The 23,508-nt window shown below is 44.0% G+C and overlaps 1 protein-coding gene across 6 annotated transcripts in view; it reads right to left on the reverse strand.

The window, feature by feature from the left end:
* man1b1b (mannosidase, alpha, class 1B, member 1b) overlaps positions 1-23,508 on the reverse strand; it is a 37,197-nt gene that overhangs the window by 6,326 nt on the left and 7,363 nt on the right. For 3 of the 6 annotated variants that reach the window (XM_028577384.1, XM_028577383.1, XM_028577382.1), the window contains exons 4-10: positions 11,915-12,021; positions 10,988-11,121; positions 10,824-10,909; positions 10,373-10,552; positions 8,695-8,843; positions 6,710-6,898; positions 3,927-4,117 (exon numbers count right to left, since the gene is read on the reverse strand). In XM_028577384.1, the coding sequence (XP_028433185.1) occupies positions 3,927-4,117; positions 6,710-6,898; positions 8,695-8,843; positions 10,373-10,552; positions 10,824-10,909; positions 10,988-11,121; positions 11,915-12,021 (1,036 nt within the window). The remainder of the gene's footprint in view (positions 1-3,926; positions 4,118-6,709; positions 6,899-8,694; positions 8,844-10,372; positions 10,553-10,823; positions 10,910-10,987; positions 11,122-11,914; positions 12,022-23,508) is intronic. The other 3 variants (XM_028577388.1, XM_028577385.1, XM_028577387.1) reach the window with 3 other exon arrangements.

A 23,508-nucleotide genomic window follows, 5' to 3' on the forward strand; every position in this document is an offset into this window, starting at 1 on the left:
CGGCGGTAGAACAAAGCCGTGAATCAGAGAAATAAAACGTGTTTTCGCCGATCCATCTCTAGAAATGCGACTGTAGCGAGCATGTCCCTATCACTAACGTTATCCACATTTATATATTTACACCCAACAAATGATATATCCAGCTTCAAAAAAGTCTAAAAGTCGGAAGTTAAAATGAATGCATTGTGCAAAGAGTGGTTGCTATGGAGACAATACACAGTGTTGAATTCCGTTGCTCTGATTGGTTGTAGGTCTATCCAATGAATGCAGAGGCATTTCTTTTCCTGTTTCGGTTGGAACACGCCATAATCACAGCCCAATGGAGCGGTTTCAGACTCACATTCTGACTAGAATCTGAGTAGGACCACGTCAGGCTAGTTCTAAACCGTTCTACAGAGAAGAATGGCGTCACTGTTTTGAGATTTGGCATACATTTGGGCCTTTTTTGAAGAAATATAAATAGTTTGTCCTTTATATGAATTATAATGCTCATTATGTTTATTTTTGCACTGGATGACTCCAAATATGTAGGAGAACTGTTTTAGACAACACACATGCTTGTGTAGCATTGCTGTGGGTGTAATATCAATAAATATGACATTATTATTTTGATTATTGGCAAAAAATGTATGTATTTTGTCAACTGTTTTATCCAGTATCAATTCTAAATACTATCGGTCGATAATCGGTTATCGACAAATACGGCCCAACCTAACTATCGGTATCGGTAAAATCCACTATTGGTCGACCTCTACTAAAATGGCCCCCACAGTCACCAGATCTCAAACCAATAGAACATCTTTGGGATGTGGTGGGATGGGAGCTTAGTGCCCTGGATGTGCATCCCACAAATCTCCATCAACTGCAAGATGCTATCCTATCAATATGGGCCAATATTTCTAAAGAAGAGCGCGAGACTACAGATAGCCTTCTGGTGATGGGGCGCATGGCTGCCGTCACGTTAGCGATGCGCTACCTAGTTTATCTCTCAATGACTGAGTTTGGTTAGCGTGTCAATATGCTCTGTTACTTATCATACTGGTTTCAAATCATCTGTTAAACTAGCCATTCATCAAATTCCCCACAGTAATCACGTAGCTTTCTTGTGCTCATATTTAACATCTAATACTGCGGTGATTTATATGCTATAGCTACATCCATCAATACATCATTCTCTGTTGTTTAAAACCATACCGTTTATGTCAAACATCACCATTTATAATAATCACGCTACTACATTGCTGTTTTTTTAGTTTAAAAAAATTAATCTTTGTGGCTTACCGGCGTCTGCTCTCTTTTGTTTATAAAGGAAAGTTTGCCGCGATCGGCGAGTTTGAATGACGCTAGGACTTCCGGGGTAACAGGAAGTCATTGGAATCATGAGTAATTATTTTATTGGCCATCAAGGTATCTTGTGGCTTTGTGAAATGTTTTTGTGAAATGTTTTTGTGAATCATGTAATTAATCTTCGGTAAATTTCTAGCCTAATAGATCTATTAATTTTGGCTGTTTTGAGCTTTTATTGTCTGAGCCACCCCTGAGCTTTTATTGTCTGAGCCACCCCTGTATGGTATTTTTGTGTCAATGTTCCAATTCCAGGGGCGTGCTACAGGTCTTTATAGACTAGCAGTTTCAATCACTCAAGAGAGCTAGAGAAGTGAGGATGTAAGTCTGTGGAAGGCTCTGGTGACTAGTAAAAAAAGTAAACTTGTATACAGCTGTATCTTTGTAACATTTAACAATTTTTTGACTCTCACGTCAATTTATTTTATTTTTTGTGAAAGTATTTTTTTTCTTTAATTTTGGTTTTGTTAATTGTTTGTTTTGCCTATGGGCCTTAATTGAGAAAGTCATAATAAAATCCCATCTTTTCTACATCATCTTTGACTCATTCTGAGTGTCTACACCTGCTCACGACTACTCCTCTACATCTACCCTCAACACTTCTCTAATGTTTCCATGTAGTTACATAGTCACTGATATAGTCATAACCACTACAGTGCTCAATTACTATTATTATTTTTGAGGGGGAATAAACTTCAAGTTTTCATCACGAAGGTATGACCTGTCCTCTGGAGGACATAGCTAGACCACCGGGCGTTCACTGGATTGTTTTCGGGAGCGGGAGGCAACAAAGGCGGGGAGAAATCAGAAGCAAGGATGCCTGCTAGTGTGGCTAAAACTACCACACAAATCGACACTGCCAAGCCTCCTACTCACCAACACCAGATCGATCACACACAAAATGGATGAGGTTCAAATACACACGGAACTGCTGCGTGATATTTTGGCTGAACACACTTATCACGGACGGCAGCTAGCAGCTAACAGCTAGCAGCTAACAGGGCAAGCTAGCTACCAGCAGAATCGAGACAGGGTAGGTGAATTAAAAAAATGTCTGAGTTGAAAACGCATCTTGTTGTCACGTAAGGGCCCTGTTTATGTTGCACAGACATTTTAATTGCATTTTGTGTCTGTTAAAAGGCACAAAGGCACTCTAAAACTTGCCCTGACAACTGCCGTGTTAGCGCAGTGGAAGACTGTACACGTAGCTGCAGCTACTCCGTGTTGCCTGCACCGTTTCAGGTCGGTTCTTTTCAAACGAAAGTACACGCATATTTATAGCAATCAAGATTAACGTAAAAATTGGCTGTAATTCTCCTTTAAATCCAAGTGGACTTTTGTGCCAAATTTACACAATATAACATTTCCTCAAGGCATTCTTGAGATATTGTGTTCATGAGAATGGGAAAGATGTGAGGTTACAGTGACCATGACCTTTGACCATCAAAATATAATCAGTTCATTCTTGAGCAGTGTTTCCTCTATGTTGATAGCATAGTGGCGGTGCGCCACGGTAAAATTTCCAACGCCACGGTATCAGAAATAGGGCAGACGCACAACAAGGTTTCCGCTATGTACACCACGCACCACCGTTCCTTCGGCTGTTTATAAAAAGTCATAAAGTCGTAGAGCCCTCTGCTCTACTGAACTCAAACGAACTGTCATTCGCTCTCTCTCCCCCTAGGGTGAGCAGAGCAACTGGAACAGTGACAGGACGTCATCACTCGCGAAGTCATGGCGACCAAATAAACAGGGCGAGTACTACTGCGCTCAATAAGTTATAAACAGCGACAAAAGCCGCGACATGAAATCCGCACTCACGCAGGTCACGTGAAATTTGACAGCTACAGTTTATTGGAAAATAGTGTTAGGATAACTGACTTTGATGAATTTACTGTTTATCAGACCCCCGATGAGATAATAAGCTAATGTTAGCTAACGCTGCTGTGACGGTCCCTCGGCTTCTGACTCCCCGCTGCAGGAGAACGCTGTATTCCTCCGACACGCTGTATTAACATTACTGATTTAAAAGTGTTTTCCAGGTTAGTGGGGGTGCATACCGCTCAAAACCAACATGAAAAAGGTAGCTAGTAATGTTCACTCAACATTTAGTTTTGTTGTTAAAACTGTGTGTAAAATGAGCGGTGACGTTAAATCACCCTACGGTACCGTCTATTTGCTGGATGGTTTCAAGGTAACTGTCGGCAGCTAACATTAGCAGATAAGCCTGTACACGGACGTCCAATTTTTTTAGTTGGATGTGAAAAGAAGGAAATGGTTCCAACATTGCACTTTAGATGTGTGTTAATTTATATAGTTCCATTTTATAGTGATCCATTATCTGTTCAAAAAATGTTCTATTAAAGAAAAGATAGAAAATAAATATTTGTGTGTGCTGTAAAGTGGTTAGAAAAAATGAAATCGGAATCATCTAAAATCGGTATCGGCTGGCCTAACTCAATGAAAATCGGACTCAGCCTAGAAAGTTGTAATCTGTGCATCTCTACTTAAAAGTATAACATTTCATATGGTCACATTCATTCATGTGGAAGTAAATACTGGGTATCTTTAGTCAGACTCACTCGTTCTCCTTCTTGCCTCCCTGTATCCACTGCTTCAGCAGGTATTCATAGTAGCTGTCTGCTCTGGCTCCCAGCGTGTAGATGCCTTGATGGGTGAACTGTCCATTGTTTGTGTTGATAAACATGGGCACGAGACCATCCAGCTTGCCGTTCAGTTTGTGGACCTGTTTCATAACCTCAGCCACCGCAGCCTGGAAAGCCAAGGTCAGAGGTCAGTTGAGTTAAGCTGTGGGGATTTTTGTGACATTTGTTTTGTGAATCAAAATACCTTGATGGTAAAAAAAATTCCTAAATATTATATATTTCTTTTTATGTCAGACCCTAGCCACAGATTTACAAATTATTTGTCTGCAAAATACAAACTCCAATTCCAATGAAGTTGGGGCGTTGTGTAAAACGTAAATAAAAACAGAATACAATGATTTGCAAATCCTTTTCAACCAATATTCAATGAATACACTACAAAGACAAGATATTTAATGTTCAAACTGAACTGCAAATATTCACTCATTTTAATTGATGCCTACAACACATTCCAAAAAAGCTGGGACAGGGGCATGTTTACCACTGTGTTACATCACCTTTCCTTTTAACAACACTCAATAAGTGTTTGGGAACTGAGGACACTAATGCTTTCCCATTCTTGCTTGACTTCAGTTGCTCAACAGTCCGGGGTCTCCGTTGTCAAATTTTGTGTTCATAATGCGCCACACATTTTCAATGGGAGGCAGGTTTGTACTGTCTGTAGACAGACCAGTCTAATACCTGCTAGGGGTGCACCGATCCGATATTAAGATCCACGGGCCGATCCAGTGTTTTGTTTTTTCTCCGTCGCAGCACCGGGAACCCTGTTAACTGCATACCCTTCTCACTCATGGTAGTAACTTTATAACACAACAATTAATAACCCACAACTAACGCTCTTTAAAAGGATAAAACACCAGAGCATATAACAATGTGTGACTTACAGAGTTTCTAACACTAAATTTACATGTACACCGCCCAACGGCATGCTGGGTAACATTATAGCTGCTAGCCTAGGTAGCCAGGTAGCATAACAGTCCGATAAGCTGGGAGAGGCTCCGGTCGCTACTGCACATTCAAGAACCGAGAAGAAAGTTAGCTAGAGGATGAAGACCGGAGATACACCAGAACAACGTGTGCTCAAGAGGAGCCGTCTGTTGTTACGAAGTTTTTTGTTTCTAAAAAGAAAAATCGGACATAATTTAGCGACTGTTGTTTCCCGTCGCTCTAACGTTACTCGGCCATGCTAACGTTACTGTGCTAACGTTAAAGACGTGTCACTTCAAGCAAGCAGCGGAGCAACATTATGAACACAATCCACCTATGGTCCCGCTACAGACCGTTGAGAAAGACTGGTTCAGAGCAATGATTAACACTGGATTTAAGATGTCTTGCCTCGCTGAAATACGTCCACCAACCTACTAACATTATTCAAACACCGAAGGAGGCTACGTTCAGTCGCCCACTACAACCACACTACAATAACCTAACTTACCTGTGGCCAAGGTAGTGTTTATACAACTATCTTACAACTATTTTGTTTTGAAAGGGAAACAATGTTAAAGTTGTTTGTATGTGTAGGCTATTCATTCAATTTGAGTTTATTTTACTACTTTGCAGTTTGCACAATAAAAATTGTTTAGCTTCTGTAACTGTTTCATGGATTCTCCTTCATATAAAGTTATTGTATAATGTCGTATAAACCCTTTAGTAATCAAAGCTTTTAGTGATGACATTAACAGGTTTGTGATATTTGATGTACTCCTGACAGTAGAATATGCCATTATAAACCTATATAAAGGTGGCCCATTATTGAAGGCCCATTATTATTTATTTAAATTTATTTTAAGAAGTTTGATTACATTATATTTTCGATTTGAATGCACAATTGTTTTTTAAATAACAAATAAATAAGAATTCAATACATTACATCTATGTTATTTTTTCTTAGGAAAGTCATGTTTAGTTAGGAAAGTCTGGTGCCTTTAGTGTAAGGTGGTAGGTATACAGTTTATTATTAATTCAGCAACAGCATCGGATCGGTATCGACAGATACACAAAGCCCTGGCATCGGTATCGGGACTGAAAAAGTCGGATCGGTGCATCCCTAGTACCTGCACTCTTTTACTACGAAGCCACGCTGTTGTAACGTGCAGAATGTGAATTGGCATCGTCTTGCTGAAATAAGCAGGGATGTCCCTGAAACAACAATTTCAGCCCATTCCAAATAGGCATGTTTTGAATGGGCACCTGACTAGTTTAGCCAATTGTGCTTCAGCGCACATTTCGTTCAAAACCAATTTGGTAAACAATAAACAAAATAATACATTACATACTCCTGGGAGAAACCATGCTGTATAATATGAAGCCTAAAAAACAGCAGAAAACATGCTTGGGCTGAGGGTGGGCTAAATACAATCAACCAATTGTTTTATATTTTTACAGATTTGCATCAATTTGCGAGTGCACCGATTACAAAAGTGTGCACTGGATATAAATTGGGATGGACTCCCAATGCATCTTTTCTAACATCTTTGCAATAAACTCTTCAGGAACTGCCAAGTTTATACTACATACCAGTTTTTAAACAACACATGCTGATGGGAAGTGGTATCGGTTAGTGCTGTTTAGAAGTGCCATAATGTTATGTTAGAAAAAAATAATGACATCAAGCAATATAATAAATGAAAAGCTGAGCCTAAGTGCCAATCTTTCTGGGCAGAGCCTGGATCAGCATGTTGTATCTCTTGGTCAGTTACCTGGTACTGTGGTTCCTGGGTGAGGCGGCTGAGCTCTCTAAACTCCAGCTGGATGCTTGTAACCTCAGCCACAGTGCTATCTGAAGTCCAACGAGGGGGGTGGGCTGTGCCTTTCCCAATATTCACATCAGAGTAGGGGATCTTGGACGGGGTGTTGAAGGCTGGCATCAGCCTGGAGCCTATATCTTTCTGCAGAGAAATAATGCAGATTACATGCAGACATTTGCAGCTGAAAGGCAATGAAAATCACAAATGAAATTAAAGTATTTCTACATAAATTATTATATTGGGGTTTCTGCAGGTTTCACAAAGTCAAATTTAATACTTTTAAGACCATCATGAATAAAATTTAAGACCTATAACACGACATAAAAAAAAGAAAAGGAAATGCTTTCTTTCATAAAAGCAGTAGGCTTCTAATACATTGTTAGTAGCTGACTTAAACCAATCCCTAAATTAAGTTTTTTTCCAAGCCAAGTATCCCTAAACTTGCACTTTCCCATGGTACCATCTGAAAGAGACTCCAATAACACGAAAGCTGATTGGCTAGTTACTAACTTAGCTCTGGGGAGCTTATTCCCTGGAGCAGTTATGTTTTCTAGCTCTGCAATTTTCCTTGGATTAGGGTGGCACCTAAATCATGGTTGCAGCTGTAGCCGTGGTCCTGCTCGGCCCCCTGCTATGCCCTGCTACATCCTGCTATGCCCTGCTACGTCCTGCTATGCCCTGCAGTGCCCTGCTACACAACCTACTATTTCTAGTCTTGGCGTGCGAGTCAGTCGCACTACGGGGAGCGCAAATGACATGCAGGAGCTGGAAGACCCACCTGCAGGTTCCCCGTCAGCTACAACAGCAGCAGAGAGAGTTGTGTATAAGATGAGGACCCAAATTTGCCGAACACCAGGATGATAAATGTTATTAAAACCCTTGTCCTAATGCACAAGCATATTGAGGTTCGATGTCCAGTTATATTTATTTCAGGAACTTAAACTAACATAGCTTTTATTACAAGCACACATTTGTTAGCCTCGGAAATTATGGAGAGTCATTGCTTACTTACATGCGTAACGTGTGCATGCTTTGTAGAAGTGCATAAAAGCATTTGCTGATAAAAGCCACAAAATTATCGGTGTTAAAAAAAAAAAATAAATAAATAAAAAAAAACTTGTATTGGAATTTAAAACCAAGGCGGCAATCAATAATACAAAGGCTGCTGGCCTTTGAATAAGCTAGGTAGGAAAAACAATGGCGCTTTATATTGAGGTCCTTGTAATAAGTGTTAGATAATAGGTAATACAGGCCATATAAGTCCTTGTAAGATGCACATTATTACCTGTTAAGACTATATAAATGTTAATAATAGCATCATAAACACTTATATTGTATATTATTGATTATACGTATTGATTATAAGACCTGTACAGTATAAGCACTTATAAGAAATGCATTATTAATTGGAATCCGAGATTCTTGTGGTTCCTGGAATCTCCAAAAGTATAATCGGAGCCAGAGCCTTTAGCTACCAAGCTCCTTTCCTTTGGAACCAGCTCCCAGTTTCAGTTCATGAGGCAGAAACCGTTTCCACATTTAAGAGTAAGCTTAAAACTCTTTTTTTTCCCTCAAAAAAGCTTATAGTTAGTGGCTGTGCCCACCTACAGCCAGTTTCTGTTCCAAGGTTTCTGCCTGGTAAAAGGCACCTGAGCGAATTGTTGGGTCTCTATAAAATATAGTGTGGCTACACCTACTCTATCTGTAAAGTGTCCCGAGATAACTTATGATTTGACACGGAGTAAAAATGAAAATAAAATTGAATAGTCTTATTAACACATAATATTGTTAATAAGTATCTTCTAAGGATATAAGGTATAATGCCCTTATTACCTACAGTAGGTATAGTACAAACGCCTATTACAAGAACCCTAATATAAAGCGTTATCAGGAAAACCCTGTGCAGTTTTGAAATGAGTGCTCGTGTGTTGGCTCACAGCTTTGTCTAGGAACAGGGTGTCTCCAGTCAAATGGTAGGTACTCAGAAGGCCTCCCAGGATGCGGATGGTGCTTTCAAATAGGTTGACATCTACATTCTTGTTGAAGGTAAGCTCTGTGGCCACCCATGTTTTTGCTTCTTCAAATTCTGAAACAAAACAATTTTTCAGAATAAATTAAATACAATTTTATTTTGTTTCAATTCATAACAGTAGTAACAAAAAGAACACAAAACTAATGAAAGCTGCTACCTCCTTCATCCCCCTTCTCCACTGAATGTCATTTTACCATCTCACCCTCACCTGATGGGAACCTACCACCTGCCCAGGTAGAGGGTGAGCTAAACCAAGAGCAAGCATTAAAATCAAACAAAATAATAATGAACAAAACATTAATGTAATAGTCTTGAGTTACTGCTGACATCACAATGTATTTATAGGCACCGTTCACTGTTTACCTTCATTGAATTGCCTGAAAACCACACACACACATTCTGCTTTTTTCTTGCAATTTTCTTTGGGATAAATTACGTTTTATTTTATATTATCATCCCCACCTGTGAGAGCCACCAATGTGTCGCAATGCCTCCATATCCAAAAGAAGAAGAAATAGTTCTGTTTGTCGCAGACTGACAAGACAGTATATTGAATCATTGTCCCTACCTTTCCAGATTTGAGTTTCACCAAATGCTGCTTTGTTTTCTCTTTTTCTGTTGCGTTTTATTAAATGTTGCGTTTTGTGAAATGTCGGGTTTTTTGAAATGGCGTATTGCTTTCTGAAATGTTTTTGTGTTTTGTGAAACGTTGGGTTTCTTTTGCCGTTTTGTGAAATATCGTAGTCTTTTTGTTTTTGCTGTTGCGTTTTGTGAAATGTTGTGTTTTTGCTAATTGCTAGTGTCCTTCAGGGCCACCGCTGAACAGCAACCAAATACAGAAGCACACCACAAATACAAAAAACACAGCTAAACATAGAAACGTAAGTAAGTCCGGACCGGATAGCCTTCAATAACTTCATAAGCCGTAAACTATGGCAACAATGCTCATTTTCCAACACCACTGATGGATAGCCTTAAATTACTTCATAAGCCAGAAACCATGGCAACAACAAGTGTGTCCCAACTGTGTGCATCCTTTTGTAAGTGTCCCCTGGAAACTGTTTCCATTTTTGAGCTACTTCCAGTGCATTTCTATATTTGGTTGCTTTTTCTGTAATTGCAGCGTGCTTCTCTGTTTGGTTGTGTTTTCTCTATTTTCAGTGTAGTTTCTAAATGCTGCGCATATGTTTTTAAATTGGTGAAGATTGTGGATTTATTGGATAAGATAAGATTAAATTCAAACATTATGATGAAATGTTGTTTTATCCCTGTTTAATTATTGTCACAATCCTAATTTAAATAATAATACATTACTAAATATGCTACTTCTGACTAAACTTTGGAGCAAAGAAGATGGGATATTGTGCTACAGGAGAAATTAATTTAGCTCTGTTGTGGAGAAACCCATTTACTATGGCTGCAACGCTCTGCAAGCTCCTAATTTTTCAACCTTTGAAGTATACAGGAGGAGTATTTGATACTCAAAAAGATTATTGGCTGGTTTATCTGAAAACATTTTTTTTTTTACAGCAATGATGTAGTCAAGAGGTAAAAGTTCAAAGAAGGCAGGAAGGTCAATCTACCTTCTTTAAGCCCCAGGATCCACATGGTATCCAGGGAATCGATAAGTGTCAAACCCAGGCCAAACCACTCGCTGTAGGACTTGGAAAGAGGCCTGAGCTCATCATGCCCCCAAGCAAAGTCTTTATAACCCTTCCATGCATGTCTGAAAGCTTCCTGCACCGCCTCCCGCCAGTTAGCTACTGGAACACACAATACACACAAGATGCCCAGTTAATATTCCATCCAAGTCTACAGAGTGATTTAGAAACAAGTGACTGAAATGTTCAATCAATATTTAAGTAATAATCATTTTCTAAAGTCAATATAAGATTTCATGGTCACACAAATTTCATGGTTACACTTAAACATGCCTCCTTAAATCTGTGACGTAGTTGCTTTTATTTGGTTAAACATGCACAATGAAAAACTACTTATTCATAATTAACACAGAACGTGGTAAATTGCAGATACCTGACTGGATTGATAATTGGACTTTTTGGTTGGCAGGTGAACCCTCCTTATTTTCCCCATCCTTGGGGCCTTCTGGCCCACGCCTGCTGAAAGTCACCAAAGAATTTAGAAATTAAAAATGTAAACAAAACTAACTTTAGTTGTGATCACACTCCAAATCTCACCTGATGACTTCCTCCTCCTCCCCTTCTTTCTTGTTGTCAGAAGCCTTGTCCTCAACCACTGTATTTGAAGCGTTTTCCTTCTTCTGAAGACGATTCTGAAGGACGGGCGGTCCTCTCCTATTAGATAATTTTCTCTGTGACAAATGGGCGACATAAACAACTGTTTTAACCATTCTTCTTAGTTTTAATCTTCACTTTATGTAAACAGGTTGTTAAGAAAGAAAAGCGTGTTAAACACACATGCCTAATCTGCTAATACCACAGCTATGTCTTTTTTAAAAAGGATGTATTATCAGTGAAACACCCTTTGGTTTGTAAATTATTTGCTACTATGACAGACTAATTGTACTGTGAATACATTCAAGAGATGACCTTAAAAATGTAAGTTATGTTGTCAAAATTATAACTGAGATACTACTAAGTGAGGTAATGAACTTTTTAAAAGGTGGATGAACTGAGTTTGCATAATATGTGACCATAATGTAAAATTATCTTTCAACATGGATTACACCTCCAATACATGCATAGTACTGACAATACTGAGCTTTTCAGCTCATTGTAGATGCATTACTTCAAAGCGCACATATTTTTCTCCTACAAGTCTCTACTGTAACTTCATATTGTTGAGCAATCCGTTTATTACAGGAGAGGGTGGGTGACAGAGGCACACATTGCATTCTTGAGTTGTTCCAGTCTGGTTTTAAAGCCCTTCACCTTGTATCTGCACGTTTAAAGGTTTTTAATGATCTTTTCTTTTAATAGCTACTGACTCTGGGGATTCTGCCATTCTTATGCATTTAGAGCTCTCTTAGATCTCTGGTCTAAACCAGGATCTCAATCTACATGGGTGGGGTGCCCAATTAGAACGTATGTATGGGTAACATTGCTGTGCTACCCTTCAAAAAACACAAGCAGAGATATAACAACCTGGGAGGTTGGTTCTGGCAGTGGTGGTTGGTCCTGTTTGACAGCCTCAGGCAGCACATGAGGGAAGACGCTGTTACTGTCCGTCTCTGGGTCTCCATCTGTAAGTCCTCAACACACAGACAACCAGATTGAGCATGAAACATTTACAGTAGTGCAGTAACATTGTTCAAGGGTGGCAGGCTGGCCTTATAATTACTGAAGGTCACAGGTTACAACCCCGCAACAGCCCTGTCAAACTAATAAATGACAATATGTTTGTCTTAACTGCACCTTTGACAAAGAAAACGCTGTTGACATTAGGTCACTCGAGCACTCTCCTCCTTTCAGCGACTTTCTCGCTAAACCCACAGTTGTTTACACGCTATTCAGTACTGTTGGCTACTTTAGTTTAGCAGTTAGCGATGGCTTCCTCTCTCACTCTTTGGCTCTGTGTTGATCAGCGTGTCAAATGTTTAGTTATTCCTCTGCCTCCTATAGTGATAATTGTACATGTGATAACTGTAGTTTATTTGCCATGTTGGAGGCAACGCTCTTTTTGTTAACGTTAGCTCCCGTCCCGTGGTTATTAATGAAAATTAAGGAATTCAAATTTACTTGTCACTCGTGCTTAATAACAGGGCTCAGCAAGCTGTATTGCCGCTCCACCGGAAACAGTAGGGCGTAGATTCATCTTAGTTTTGATAGTAAGTTAGTTAAAATCGCTTTAATATTGGCGTAGAAAACCAATCGCACATCATCCCTGCTATCGTCGATACCGGATAGCCAATCGGTACAAGCCTAGTTTACATTAAACAACTGCAGCTACTAGAAGGCTCTGACTAGGGATGGGGATCATAAATTCTTTCGATATTGATACTATTTTCGAGATTGCTTAACAATCCGAGACTTTATCAATACCATTATTGATACTTTTCTAATATTTGGTGGAAAGGCGAGACAACGAATTCTTAATCTTTACAGAACTATTATTGGTTTTATTGCAAAATCTGTGAGTGTTTGATTTCTTCTGTCTCTGTCGCGGTTTTTGTTTTAACCCTCTAAGCCCTAAAGTATTTTTGACAACTTATGGTCATTTGTAACTATTCTGCCCTTGGGTGATTCCTCTTCGCATATGTCAGACAAGCCCAACACAACTCTTTCTTATCTACAATGACGGACCAGCCTTCCATTGGTTGACAAGACCTAAACGAGCTTTTGATTGGTCAGAATGGTCTCCCAGAGCATCATGGGAAAAGAAAAATGGCGTATAGCATAAATGCTAGCGGAGATAAACAACATAACATTCATAAATTACAGGCATAGGGAGAAGCACGTGACCGGCGGCCGCTATGGTTGCAATAGACTGAGCTCCTATACTCGCCTCCGTATTTCATTAAATAACCAGGTCTATTACTTTTCTTCAACGCCAAATAGTTTTGTCTGTTGTCACGGTGACTCGGTGAAATGCCTGCAAGTATGAAAGAGCGGGCATCGTTGTCGCCTGGGCTGTCTACTCGTTCGGAGAAGTTTGCTAGCATGTCTGCGGCTAATAGAATCGTGGCTAATGTTAACACGCTCTCTAATATGGAGGAATTCATCGACCGGGTCTTGGAGAAGCAGCTAAGTGTGCTTAAATCAGTGAAGGGAGTGCTGGCCGAAATTAATGCCTCGAAGCAACACATCGGCGCAGAACCTGAGATGCAGGAAAGCATGGTATGTGAACCGGACCAATCTGACTGCGTCACACTCAAGATCCAGCGGCTTCGGCTGCCTGAAGAGATACAACACGAGCTGGCACTGCATGCTGAACGCAACTCTGACTCGTTCATTAGCCGCGCTGCCCTGGGAACGACCCGCAGGGGGAGAGGGTTCGCCTTCGCTCCGGCTGCGGAACCGGGTATTTTCTGGCTGGAATTGGAGGAAGAGGAGGACTACATGCATGGATCATGCCCCGCTGCAAGGACCCGGAGACCGACCGTGGGACTTTGACTCAATGCCGGGGGCCGCGACTCGAGGACTCAGCACCTGTGGACTAACGGTATTTGGGCTACTGTACCGAGTTTGACTGGGGGACGCTGTGTGTAAGTTTTGAAACCAACCGTTGGAGGGAAATCTAACCAGACTGTAAGGAATGATGAATGCTGGCTACTCAGTCTACAATCTATATTTTTGAGGACACTTAATCAGGTGGAAAAAAAGGAACATGATGAATCCTGAGGATGCGATATGTAAGTTTTGTAACTAAGCTTTAAAAGGGACACTTAACCAGACTGAAAATACATGATAAATGCTGGCTGGTCAGTTTAATGAATGCTGGCTACTCAGTCTACAATCTATATTTTTGAGGACACTTAATCGGGCTGAAATAGGGGAACATGATGAATTCTGAGGATGTGCTATGTAAGTTTCGTAACTAAGCTTTAAAGGGACACTTAACCAGACTGAAAATACATGATAAATGCTGGCTGGTCAGTTTACAGTTCACGTTTGTTAACAGTTAAGCTAGACTGAAAGAACATGAGGGATACGGTCTGTTCAGCTCATAGTCTGCTTATTGCTCCAACTAAATTGGTCTGTTTTTCACACAGCTTAGTCCAGAAATAGTTTGAAGGGGTTTATAATATTGTTTATGTTTAACATAAGAATTCACTAGACATGTTTCAATTAACCTGTGACTTAAGAAAGGAGGTGTAGTTTTGAGCTGGAGTTTTGTGCAAACTGCGTTTGATGTGGTCACGCAGCTTACAAATAGGGGAGGGGGTCTGCGGGTTAGGGGATTTATTTAAGTTTTTATGTATTTTGTCACACCTTGCTCAGAGCTAAGAGTTCAACCTTTGCTACAGATTTGTCAGCAAAATCCGGTAGGGTACTCGAGACACGTATTGTAGGATTCTCGTAGGGTACAGATTTGATCATTGGCAAATTATCAAAGATGTTTTATCAATATTAATAAAGTTATGAATATGGTTATTAATAACTTTATCAAATCGACAAACAATCAAAAACGGGGCACCACCCTGCAAGTCAGGGACCAATAATCAAACTGTGGAACAGTCTCATTCTGTGGTAATCCTTTAAAAAGGAATTAAAGGAAGGGGTGAATCCAAGCACGGACTTGATTGACCAGCAATTATTACAACAAGTACACAAATAATCACAAGAAACTACTAATTAAGCATAATAAGATTTATTAACGTCACAATTATCGGTAGCTAATCAATAATCCTTCAATAATAAACTCATATACCTCTTTACAATATCACAACCAAAAACAAAGCAAAAACAAAGCAGCATGTGTCATGGACACGTCTGTGGGTGTGGGTGTGTGTGTGTGTGTGTGTGTGTGTGTGTGTGTGTGTGTGTGTGTGTGTGTGTGTGTGTGTGTGTGTGTGTGTGTGAGAGAGGAGGGGCATGTCGACATGTATTTCTAACACAAAACTACCCAAAATGGCTACTCCTGTGAGCTGCACAAAACTATTTGGCCTCAAGAGGGCGGTAGTGGTGCTGCGTGCACGGGGAGGGGCTGAAGAAGCCGAGGGGGTTGCTAGGCAGCGCGCACGCTTAGCCGGTATGGTTGCTAGTCCCTGTGTTAGCTCTGTCCGAACGTAAGCAGATTCCACGTGTGAAGCTAGCCTGCAGCGTTAGCTCGGGAGCTACGCGGCTAGCCTGTGTTGTGTGTGTGTGTGTGTTAGAGAGAGAAGAAAGAGAAGAAGAGTAAAGAAAAAAAAGGGCACTCTGATCTTTAGTTATTGATAATGACCCAGTTCCCCTCAGCCACTCAGGTCTGGGCTAACGTGTGGTTTAGGACAGACTGAGACTTTTGGTTTTGCTGAGGAGAACGTCACTATAACTTATTCAGTGACTAACAGCTGATTTTCGCGATTCTATTGCAGACAGTAACTAAACTCCTGAAAGGAGTGGTTTAAGCAGGTAGCGATTACAGTTATACCCAGCTACTTAACACAACATAAATCAACGAGTGTAGTGATCAATTTATACATTCACAGACAAGATTAATAATCACATATGGACCAGTACATGATTAAATCAGATCACATTAATGGCAACAAGTGGTAGCGAACCCTTTTGCTCATTAATAAACACACTACTTATCTCTGCCCAGACGTAAGCCTTCTTACAGTGTGTTTAGTCCGTTTGTTTCTGTCCAGAAATGAAACGGAACGTGTCCCTGGCGCTCGTCAGCAGCCACGGAGAAACTTCCCTCCAAAAAGCAGCAAGGGGCAAGTTTAGTCGACTTTGAGAAGAAAAACGTTATTTCCTTCTCACTGCAGATATGAAAACACTGGTGTGTTTTCAAGGATCCACCGAAATAAAATCCACTTTCTCCAGAAAATGGAAGTTCAGCACAAGCGCTTGCGTGCCTCCTTTCAGCAACTGAGTTGCAACGGAAGACGGGGGAGTTTCCTAGGGTCAGGTTATTTATAGGTTAAAACCCACCTGCTGTGTTTCTGGTCCCTCTGAACCAATAGGAAGAATCAAAACTCTTGAAAGGGTGAAAACTACACTTTTGTAGTCATTTGACTTCCTGCCAGTTGTGAGGAGTTTCCCTTCTGGCTGGCGTTTCGCATAGAGGTGTGAATTATCCCGGCTTTGGGGTTTACATGGAGGCCAAGATTCCTTTGTCTTGGTCACATGTTCCTTTGTCTCTGAGCACATATGTGTCCTGTATCCAGAGGTCAGTTTAAACTGAGGCCTTTTGGCTAAAATAGACACCCTAACAACATCTTTGAGGGCCAAATTTGCATTGGCATGGACGGAGATTCACGGAGACATAGCAGCGGCGAGGGCCGAGGCCGGAGCCTTGACTAACCACGTCACAGAGCTGGAAACAGGAACAAATCACTGGGCAGATGTGACTACATCCCTGGAGAACAAGCTACAGATCCTCACCAAGCAGGTGACCTCCCTAACCGAGAAGTGTGAGGATTTGGAGGGGAGGTCGCGGAGAAATAACCTGAGGATCATTGGCCTGAGTGAGGGCATAGAGGGAACTCGCCCAACCGACTTCATAGCCGTCCTGCTCAAGGATGCCTTACAGCTGCAACAGTGACCGTTGCTAGACAGGGCACATCGCTCCCTCCAGCCGTGCCCCAAACCTGGTGAAAGGCTGTGTCCTTCCATTATACAGGTGCACTATTTCAGGGCCAAGGAGGAAATCATGCAATGCGCAAGGCAAGCAGGTCCACTCCTCTACAACAGGCAAAAATGTATGCTTTTCCCGGACTACACAGCGGCGGTGACCAAGAGGAGATCAGCATTTGACGAGGACAAGAAACTGCTTCGGGACCGCCCGGAAGTGAAATACGGCCTGCTGTTCCCAGCGCGATTCAGGATCACCCATAACGGCACCCAGTCTGTGTTTAACACCCCCGAAGAAGCCACAGCTTTTGTCCGCTGCAACATCCTGGTCTAACAACCCGCTTTTGCCTTTGCTTATGGTGAAGTATCCTTACAACACTGACACGGCTAGCGTTTTAAGCCAATAATGTTAACTGGCATGTTTGTTTTGGTTGATTTGTCACTGCATGCTAACTGCAAGATGCCGGACCTCCTCTACGTTACGTTATCCTTCTTTTACAAACGGTCGGAATGCTACCATAACACCACAATGGAAATGGGTGTTTACTCTGTAAACTTCATCTTGTGCTCAAAAATGCCTACACAGTGCTTGGGCTGTCGTATTTTTGACCGGACAACGAGCAAGTTGTTCTTTTTCTAACTTCGTTCGGTGTTTCACTATGGGAATCGCCTTGGCGTGACCAACTAAGGAAGCCCCAATGACACCACGTCTGTCCATGACAGACAGGTCGAACTGTGCTAGGGCCACGCCCTCTCATATAATCACAGTCGACCAGCCCCTTGCAAATCATTCTCGCTTTCTTCCCGTGAAGAAAACTATAAGCTCCCTCAGCGCTTCTGGGCTAGCTTGGTTGGTTATCTGCTATCAGTTCACAGACGGACCGTTGAGGACTACGTCGCCAAACGCAGTTCCTGACCCAGTCTGGATTCGCTGAGTAAGTACTTCGCAAGAAGTTTTACCTTGTGGTTACACACTTGAAGCAGTGTCCGCGTCAAGGCGAACTGCTTCTTCTTTGGCTAGTCGGTATTTGTTTATCGCTAGCTGGCTGTGTAACTCATTTACCCTCTGGCTAACGCGTTACGGCGAGCCTCCCTGGGTTCTTTTGTTAGCATTTGTTTGTTAGCCGAACCCGGTACCTGGAGTGTTACGACGAGCTAACTCTTACGGTACACTGATAACGTTAGCTCGGGCTAAACCCCTTGTGCTAATCTTGTCGACAGGCTAACGTGTTACGATGCGCCTGCTAAGGTTGTATATTTACGCCAATCTTCTTCCTTTCCAGTACCATGTCTTCAGCAGCGGCCCCCGCCAAATGGCCGGAGCCGAAGGCTAGTGAGGCTGTATCCCGCCTGTGCCCCGCATCATGCGGGGCATCCATCTCGGGCAGGGACCCTCACCCGATGTGCATAGCCTGCATGAGCATTAAACACGCTCAGGCAGCGCTGGCTGACCCCCAGTCGTGCGCCCACTGCGCGTCAATGACGGAGAAGATACTGGAAAGGCGGCCGAGAGTGGCCGTGGCCAACAGTCATGACCCATGTCTGTCGGGAACCTCCCCAAAAGCCACAAGCAGTACCCATCAGCCGCGGGCTACACCTAGCTGGGCGGACATGATGGACGAGGAGTCCTCTGCCATGCCCCCACTTTTCGAGGGCCTCCTCGAAGTGGAACCGGGCGGCGAGGACGCAGAGGGCGATGCCATCTCTGATATCCTCGACGTACGAGGTCTGTAAGCGGGCTGCGGCCAAATTGGGAATACAATGGCCGGCAGCCCAGGACCCCGAGGGGGCGGAGAGAGACCTATACGACGGCAAGAGGCTCCCACCTGCCCAGCCGCCTGCAAAACAGCTTCTACCGGCGGTGCCTGCCTGCAGGAAGGAAATGAGCCGGTACTGGTCCAGCCCATTTAAGAGTAGGCTCCCGACTAAGGGCTGCTCTAAGCTGGAGATCCACGGGATGGAGGCACTGGGGCTGACCGAACCCCCAGTGGTGGAGCCTTCAGTGGCTCATCACCTCCACCCAAACCGCCGCTCTCTCTCAGCTTCCCACAGCATTCCTCTGCCTAACAAAATGGAGTGCCTCACCACCTCCATGTTTCAGAGGATGTACAGGTATGCAGCGCAGTCTGTGTGCTCTCTAAATGCAATGACTCTGCTGGCTGCGTACCAGGCTGAAATCCTTGAGGAGATGGGCTGTCAGCTGGACTCAGGGGCTCCTAACCCGGTCCTCTGGGACGAAATCTGTGTGGTCAACGACCTGGTGCTGCGCTCCTCACGGGGTGCGGTGCAGGGCTGCGGCCGTGTAATGGGGCTCGCAGTCGCAGGTGAGAGGGCCTTGTGGCTGAACCTGTCGGGCCTGAGTGACACACAAAAAGCAGAGGTTATGGACGCAACCTATGACCCCACCAAAGGTCTGTTTGGCCCAGCTTTGGAGAAGATGAGAGAGGCCAGCACCCTCAGGAAACAGGAGGGTGAAGCCTTTGACCTCTGCCTACCCCAAAAACACACACCCCGGCCCCAGCAGGGTCAGAGGGGTGGCTTTGCCGCAGCGGCAGCGAAGGCAAAGCAAGGGGTTGCAAAGCCACATAGACAAGCCGCTGGTCAACAGACTAGCCAGCAGTTTCAGATGCATATTTCCGAGGGTGTTCACCAGGTGCGTGGAGGCAGCGCTGTCACCGTTAAGGAACAGCGGTATCAGAATATTTTCGTACATAGACGACTATCTGATCTGCTCCCACTCCCGGGAGCAGGCAGTCAGAGATTCCACTACGGTGATAACTCATCTCACGGATTTGGGGTTCAACATAAACTGGGCAAAGAGCCGAGTAGAACCTACGCAATGTACGGAGTATTTGGGTCTAAAAATAAACTCCCTCTCCGACCGCGTCACGCTATCGGAGGGGAGATTAGCGTCTCTGGGGCAGTGTCTGTCTTTTCCGGCTGAGCAAAGCCGTGCCGTTCAGACTGTGCCTACGCCTGCTCGGCCTGATGGCGTCAGTAGTGTCTGTGGTACATTTAGGGCTGTTAATGATGAGGGATTTTCAGCGTTGGGTTGCAGCTTTACATCTGTGCCCACGCCATCATCTCAACCGGAGGGTGAAAATAACTCCGGCGTGCGTAGCAGCCTTCCGCTCATGGAGAGACACGGCGGCACTCGCATCGGGCGTCCCGCTAGGGGCGGTGTCATCCAGAGTAACCATGACAACGGACGCTTCCCTGTCAGGATGGGGAGCGACACTGTTGGGGAAAACAGTGAATGGCACATGGAGCCGGAGATTGGCCCAGGCTCACATAAATGTCTTGGAGCTTATGGCGGTGTTTCTGGCTCTGAAACATTTTCTGCACTTTCTCCAAGGTCGTCATGTGTTAGTGAAAACAGACAACTCCACAGTGGTTGCATACATCAACCGCCAGGGCGGCACTCGCTCTTTGCAGCTGCCCAAGTTGGCCCGCACAGTGCTTTTGTGGAGCAGCGAGAGACTGCTGTCTCTTCGAGCAACACACGTGCCAGGCGTTCTGAACAGGGGTGCAGATCTCCTGTCACGGGGAAACCCTCTGTACGGGGAGTGGACTCTCCACCCACAGGTGGTGGGACAGATCTGGCAGAGATACCCTCAGGCAGCCGTAGATCTCTTCGCCTCGCAGGAAAACACGCAGTGTCCAATGTTCTTCTCTCTGGCAGACAAAAATGCACCGCTGGGTGTGGATGCTCTAGCCCACCCGTGGCCAAACGTGCTGCTCTATGCATTTCCCCCCCTCAGTCTGATCTCCCCCACCCTGGCGAGGGTGAGAGTTCAGGGCCTGTCGCTAATACTGATAGCGCCGCGGTGGTCATCCAAGCATTGGGTGGCAGAGATAATGCAGCTCCTGGCGGGACAACCATGGCCTCTCCCCATTCGCAGAGACCTTCTCTCCCAAGCGGGCGGGGAGATCTACCACCCTCACCCAGACCGCGTGGCGCTCTGGGCTTGGCCCGTGAGAGGTGGAACCTGAATGCATCAGGCCTGCCAGAACGGGTCATTGATACCATTCAAAGCGCAAGAGCCGCGTCCACCCACTCTCTTTACAGCGGAAAGTGGCGGGTTTTTGAGGAGTTGTGCAAACATAGGGGTGCCATCCCTTACCAGTGTTCTGTGGTGGACCTGCTATGTTTCCTGCAGTACCTGATGGATAAAGGGAAAGCTTTCTCCACAATTAAGGTGTACTTGGCTGCTGTTTCGCCTTGCCACGTAGGTTTTGGGGATAAGCCTGCAGGGCAACATCCCTTGGTTTGTCGCTTCATGAAAGGGGCACGCAGCAAGCTCCCAGTTTCCAGGCCCCTGGTTCCTCTGTGGGATTTGTCGGTCGTGTTGGACGCCCTCTCTCATCACCCCTTCGAGCCTATGGAGGCAGTGGGGATGAAGTTTGTGTCTCTTAAAACAGTTTTGCTCTTGGCTTTAACCACTGCAAAGCGAGTAAGTGACTTGCAGGCTTGGTCGGTTCAGCCTACCTGTCTACAATTTGCCCCAGGGCTCTCCAAAGTCTGTTTGCGGCCCAAACCAGCATTTGTGCCTAAGGTGGTGGAGTCCGTACACAGGTGTCCCTCAGTGGAGCTCTTGGCCTTCCACCCGCCTCCTTTCTCCTCAGGAGAGGAGCAAAGACTTCACATGCTATGCCCTGTCCGGGCTCTGCACATGTATGTGAGTCGGACGGCTGGGTTCAGAAAGACAGATCAGCTGTTTGTGTCCTGGGCTACTCCCCACAAGGGTAAGCCATTGTCCCGCCAGAGGCTGTCCCACTGGATTGTGGAGGCCATATCGCCTATGATTGTAAAGGCTTACAGGCCCCACAGGGTCTGAGAGCTCATTCCACAAGGGGCATGGCCACTTCATGGGCCCTTTTTAGGGGTGTGTCAGTGAAGGAAATTTGTGCAGCAGCGAGCTGGGCTACACCTCACACTTTTGTGAGGTTTTACAGGCTTGATGTTTCCGGACCGTCCTTGGCACAGGCTGTGCTGGAGGTTATGGCGCCGGGGTTAGTGTGACTCTCGGTTCAATATTATTTGGCTTCGGGAGATCTCAGGCAATCCGTGAGTGGTCTATATCTCCCATAGTGAAACACCAAACGAAGTTAGAAAAAGAACTTTAGGTTACTTAACGTAACCCCGGTTCTTTGATAACAGAGTGAGGTGTTTTACCAACAAGTCCCTCCTTGCATAGACACGGAAAGAAACCTATCTGGAATGATTTGCAAGGGGCCGGTCGACAGTGATTATATGAGAGGGCGTGGCCCTAGCACAGTTCGACCTGTCTGTCATGGACAGACGTGGTGTCATTGGAGCTTCCTTAGTTGGTCACGCCGAGGCGATTCCCATAGTGAAACACCTCACTCTGTTATCAAAGAACCGGGGTTACGTTAAGTAACCTAAAGTTTTTGTATTACACTCAGCTGAGTGCACGCGCAGCTCCCTGTCGGGTCTCCGGTCTCCACATACTTTAAACAGACCGGAAAAGACTATTATGAAGACACTCCACATCACCTTTGAGTATTCTTTTAGGTTACTATTATTTTCCTTAACGGGCTGCTCTACACGAAGGGGCCCCCACTTCAGGCTTCCTTAGCAATATTATTTATAATTCGCCCAGCAGCAGCCTGTTTTGTACCATGTAGTATTGGGATACAATTTAACAGATTCAGGGCCCTAAGTTATTATTTCTGGGTTAGAGCTGACTTCACAGACAAGGGCATATTTCAGTAGAGTAGCTTCTATATATGGGGCTCGGAACTGGTTATATTTACAGATAGTAATGATCAACCTGACCTTTGTTCTTGTTCATCTCTGTTCACTGCTGCTTTTGAATTTCGTAATATTGTTGTGAGAGGGTTTGTACTGTTTTCTATAAGGGTTAAGTGAGAAGGCACAATTGTTATAAACTGCACTTCATACCAGCTGGCTATGGTTAGATAAATCGTTGCTGCCTTAGTTTATTATAAGTGCCCTTGTGTGTTAACACCAGAGTGCCAACATGCTATTTGTATCTCAGCTGTACCTTTTGGCAGGACTCCATTGTGGGTTTTTGAGCATTAAGATGTACATAGTAGCGTATGCATGCCCCCTTTGGGGTTGGATGCGGGGGGGTGGAATCAAGGGGGGTGTCTGGCTGGCAGGTTAAGGTTGTTACTGTATGGTGTAACCTATTCATTTTTATTACTCATCTTTTTACTCTTTATTTTTTTTACTCATGTTATATTGTTCCCATTTTCTCTCTCCCTCTGCTGATCTACTGATGGTCGACTTGTCTCTCATTGATGAAATCTCTCTCTCCAACCTTGCCATTGGATTTTTCTACCATTTTACTTTCTACCCTGCTGCAACTCGTAATGCCACCTCCTTCTGGAATGGCGGGTGGGGTGAGTAGGTCAATCCACTTCACCAGCTGGAACGTAAACGGCCTTAACTTCCCTGGGTTCTCACCCACCTCAAACAGCTCAACAAGGAAACACACATTCGCGACATAGACCAGGCCAGACTTCGC

This window comes from Perca flavescens, chromosome 5 (genome assembly GCF_004354835.1).
Source record: "Perca flavescens isolate YP-PL-M2 chromosome 5, PFLA_1.0, whole genome shotgun sequence".
Taxonomy (NCBI): Eukaryota; Metazoa; Chordata; class Actinopteri; order Perciformes; family Percidae; genus Perca; species Perca flavescens.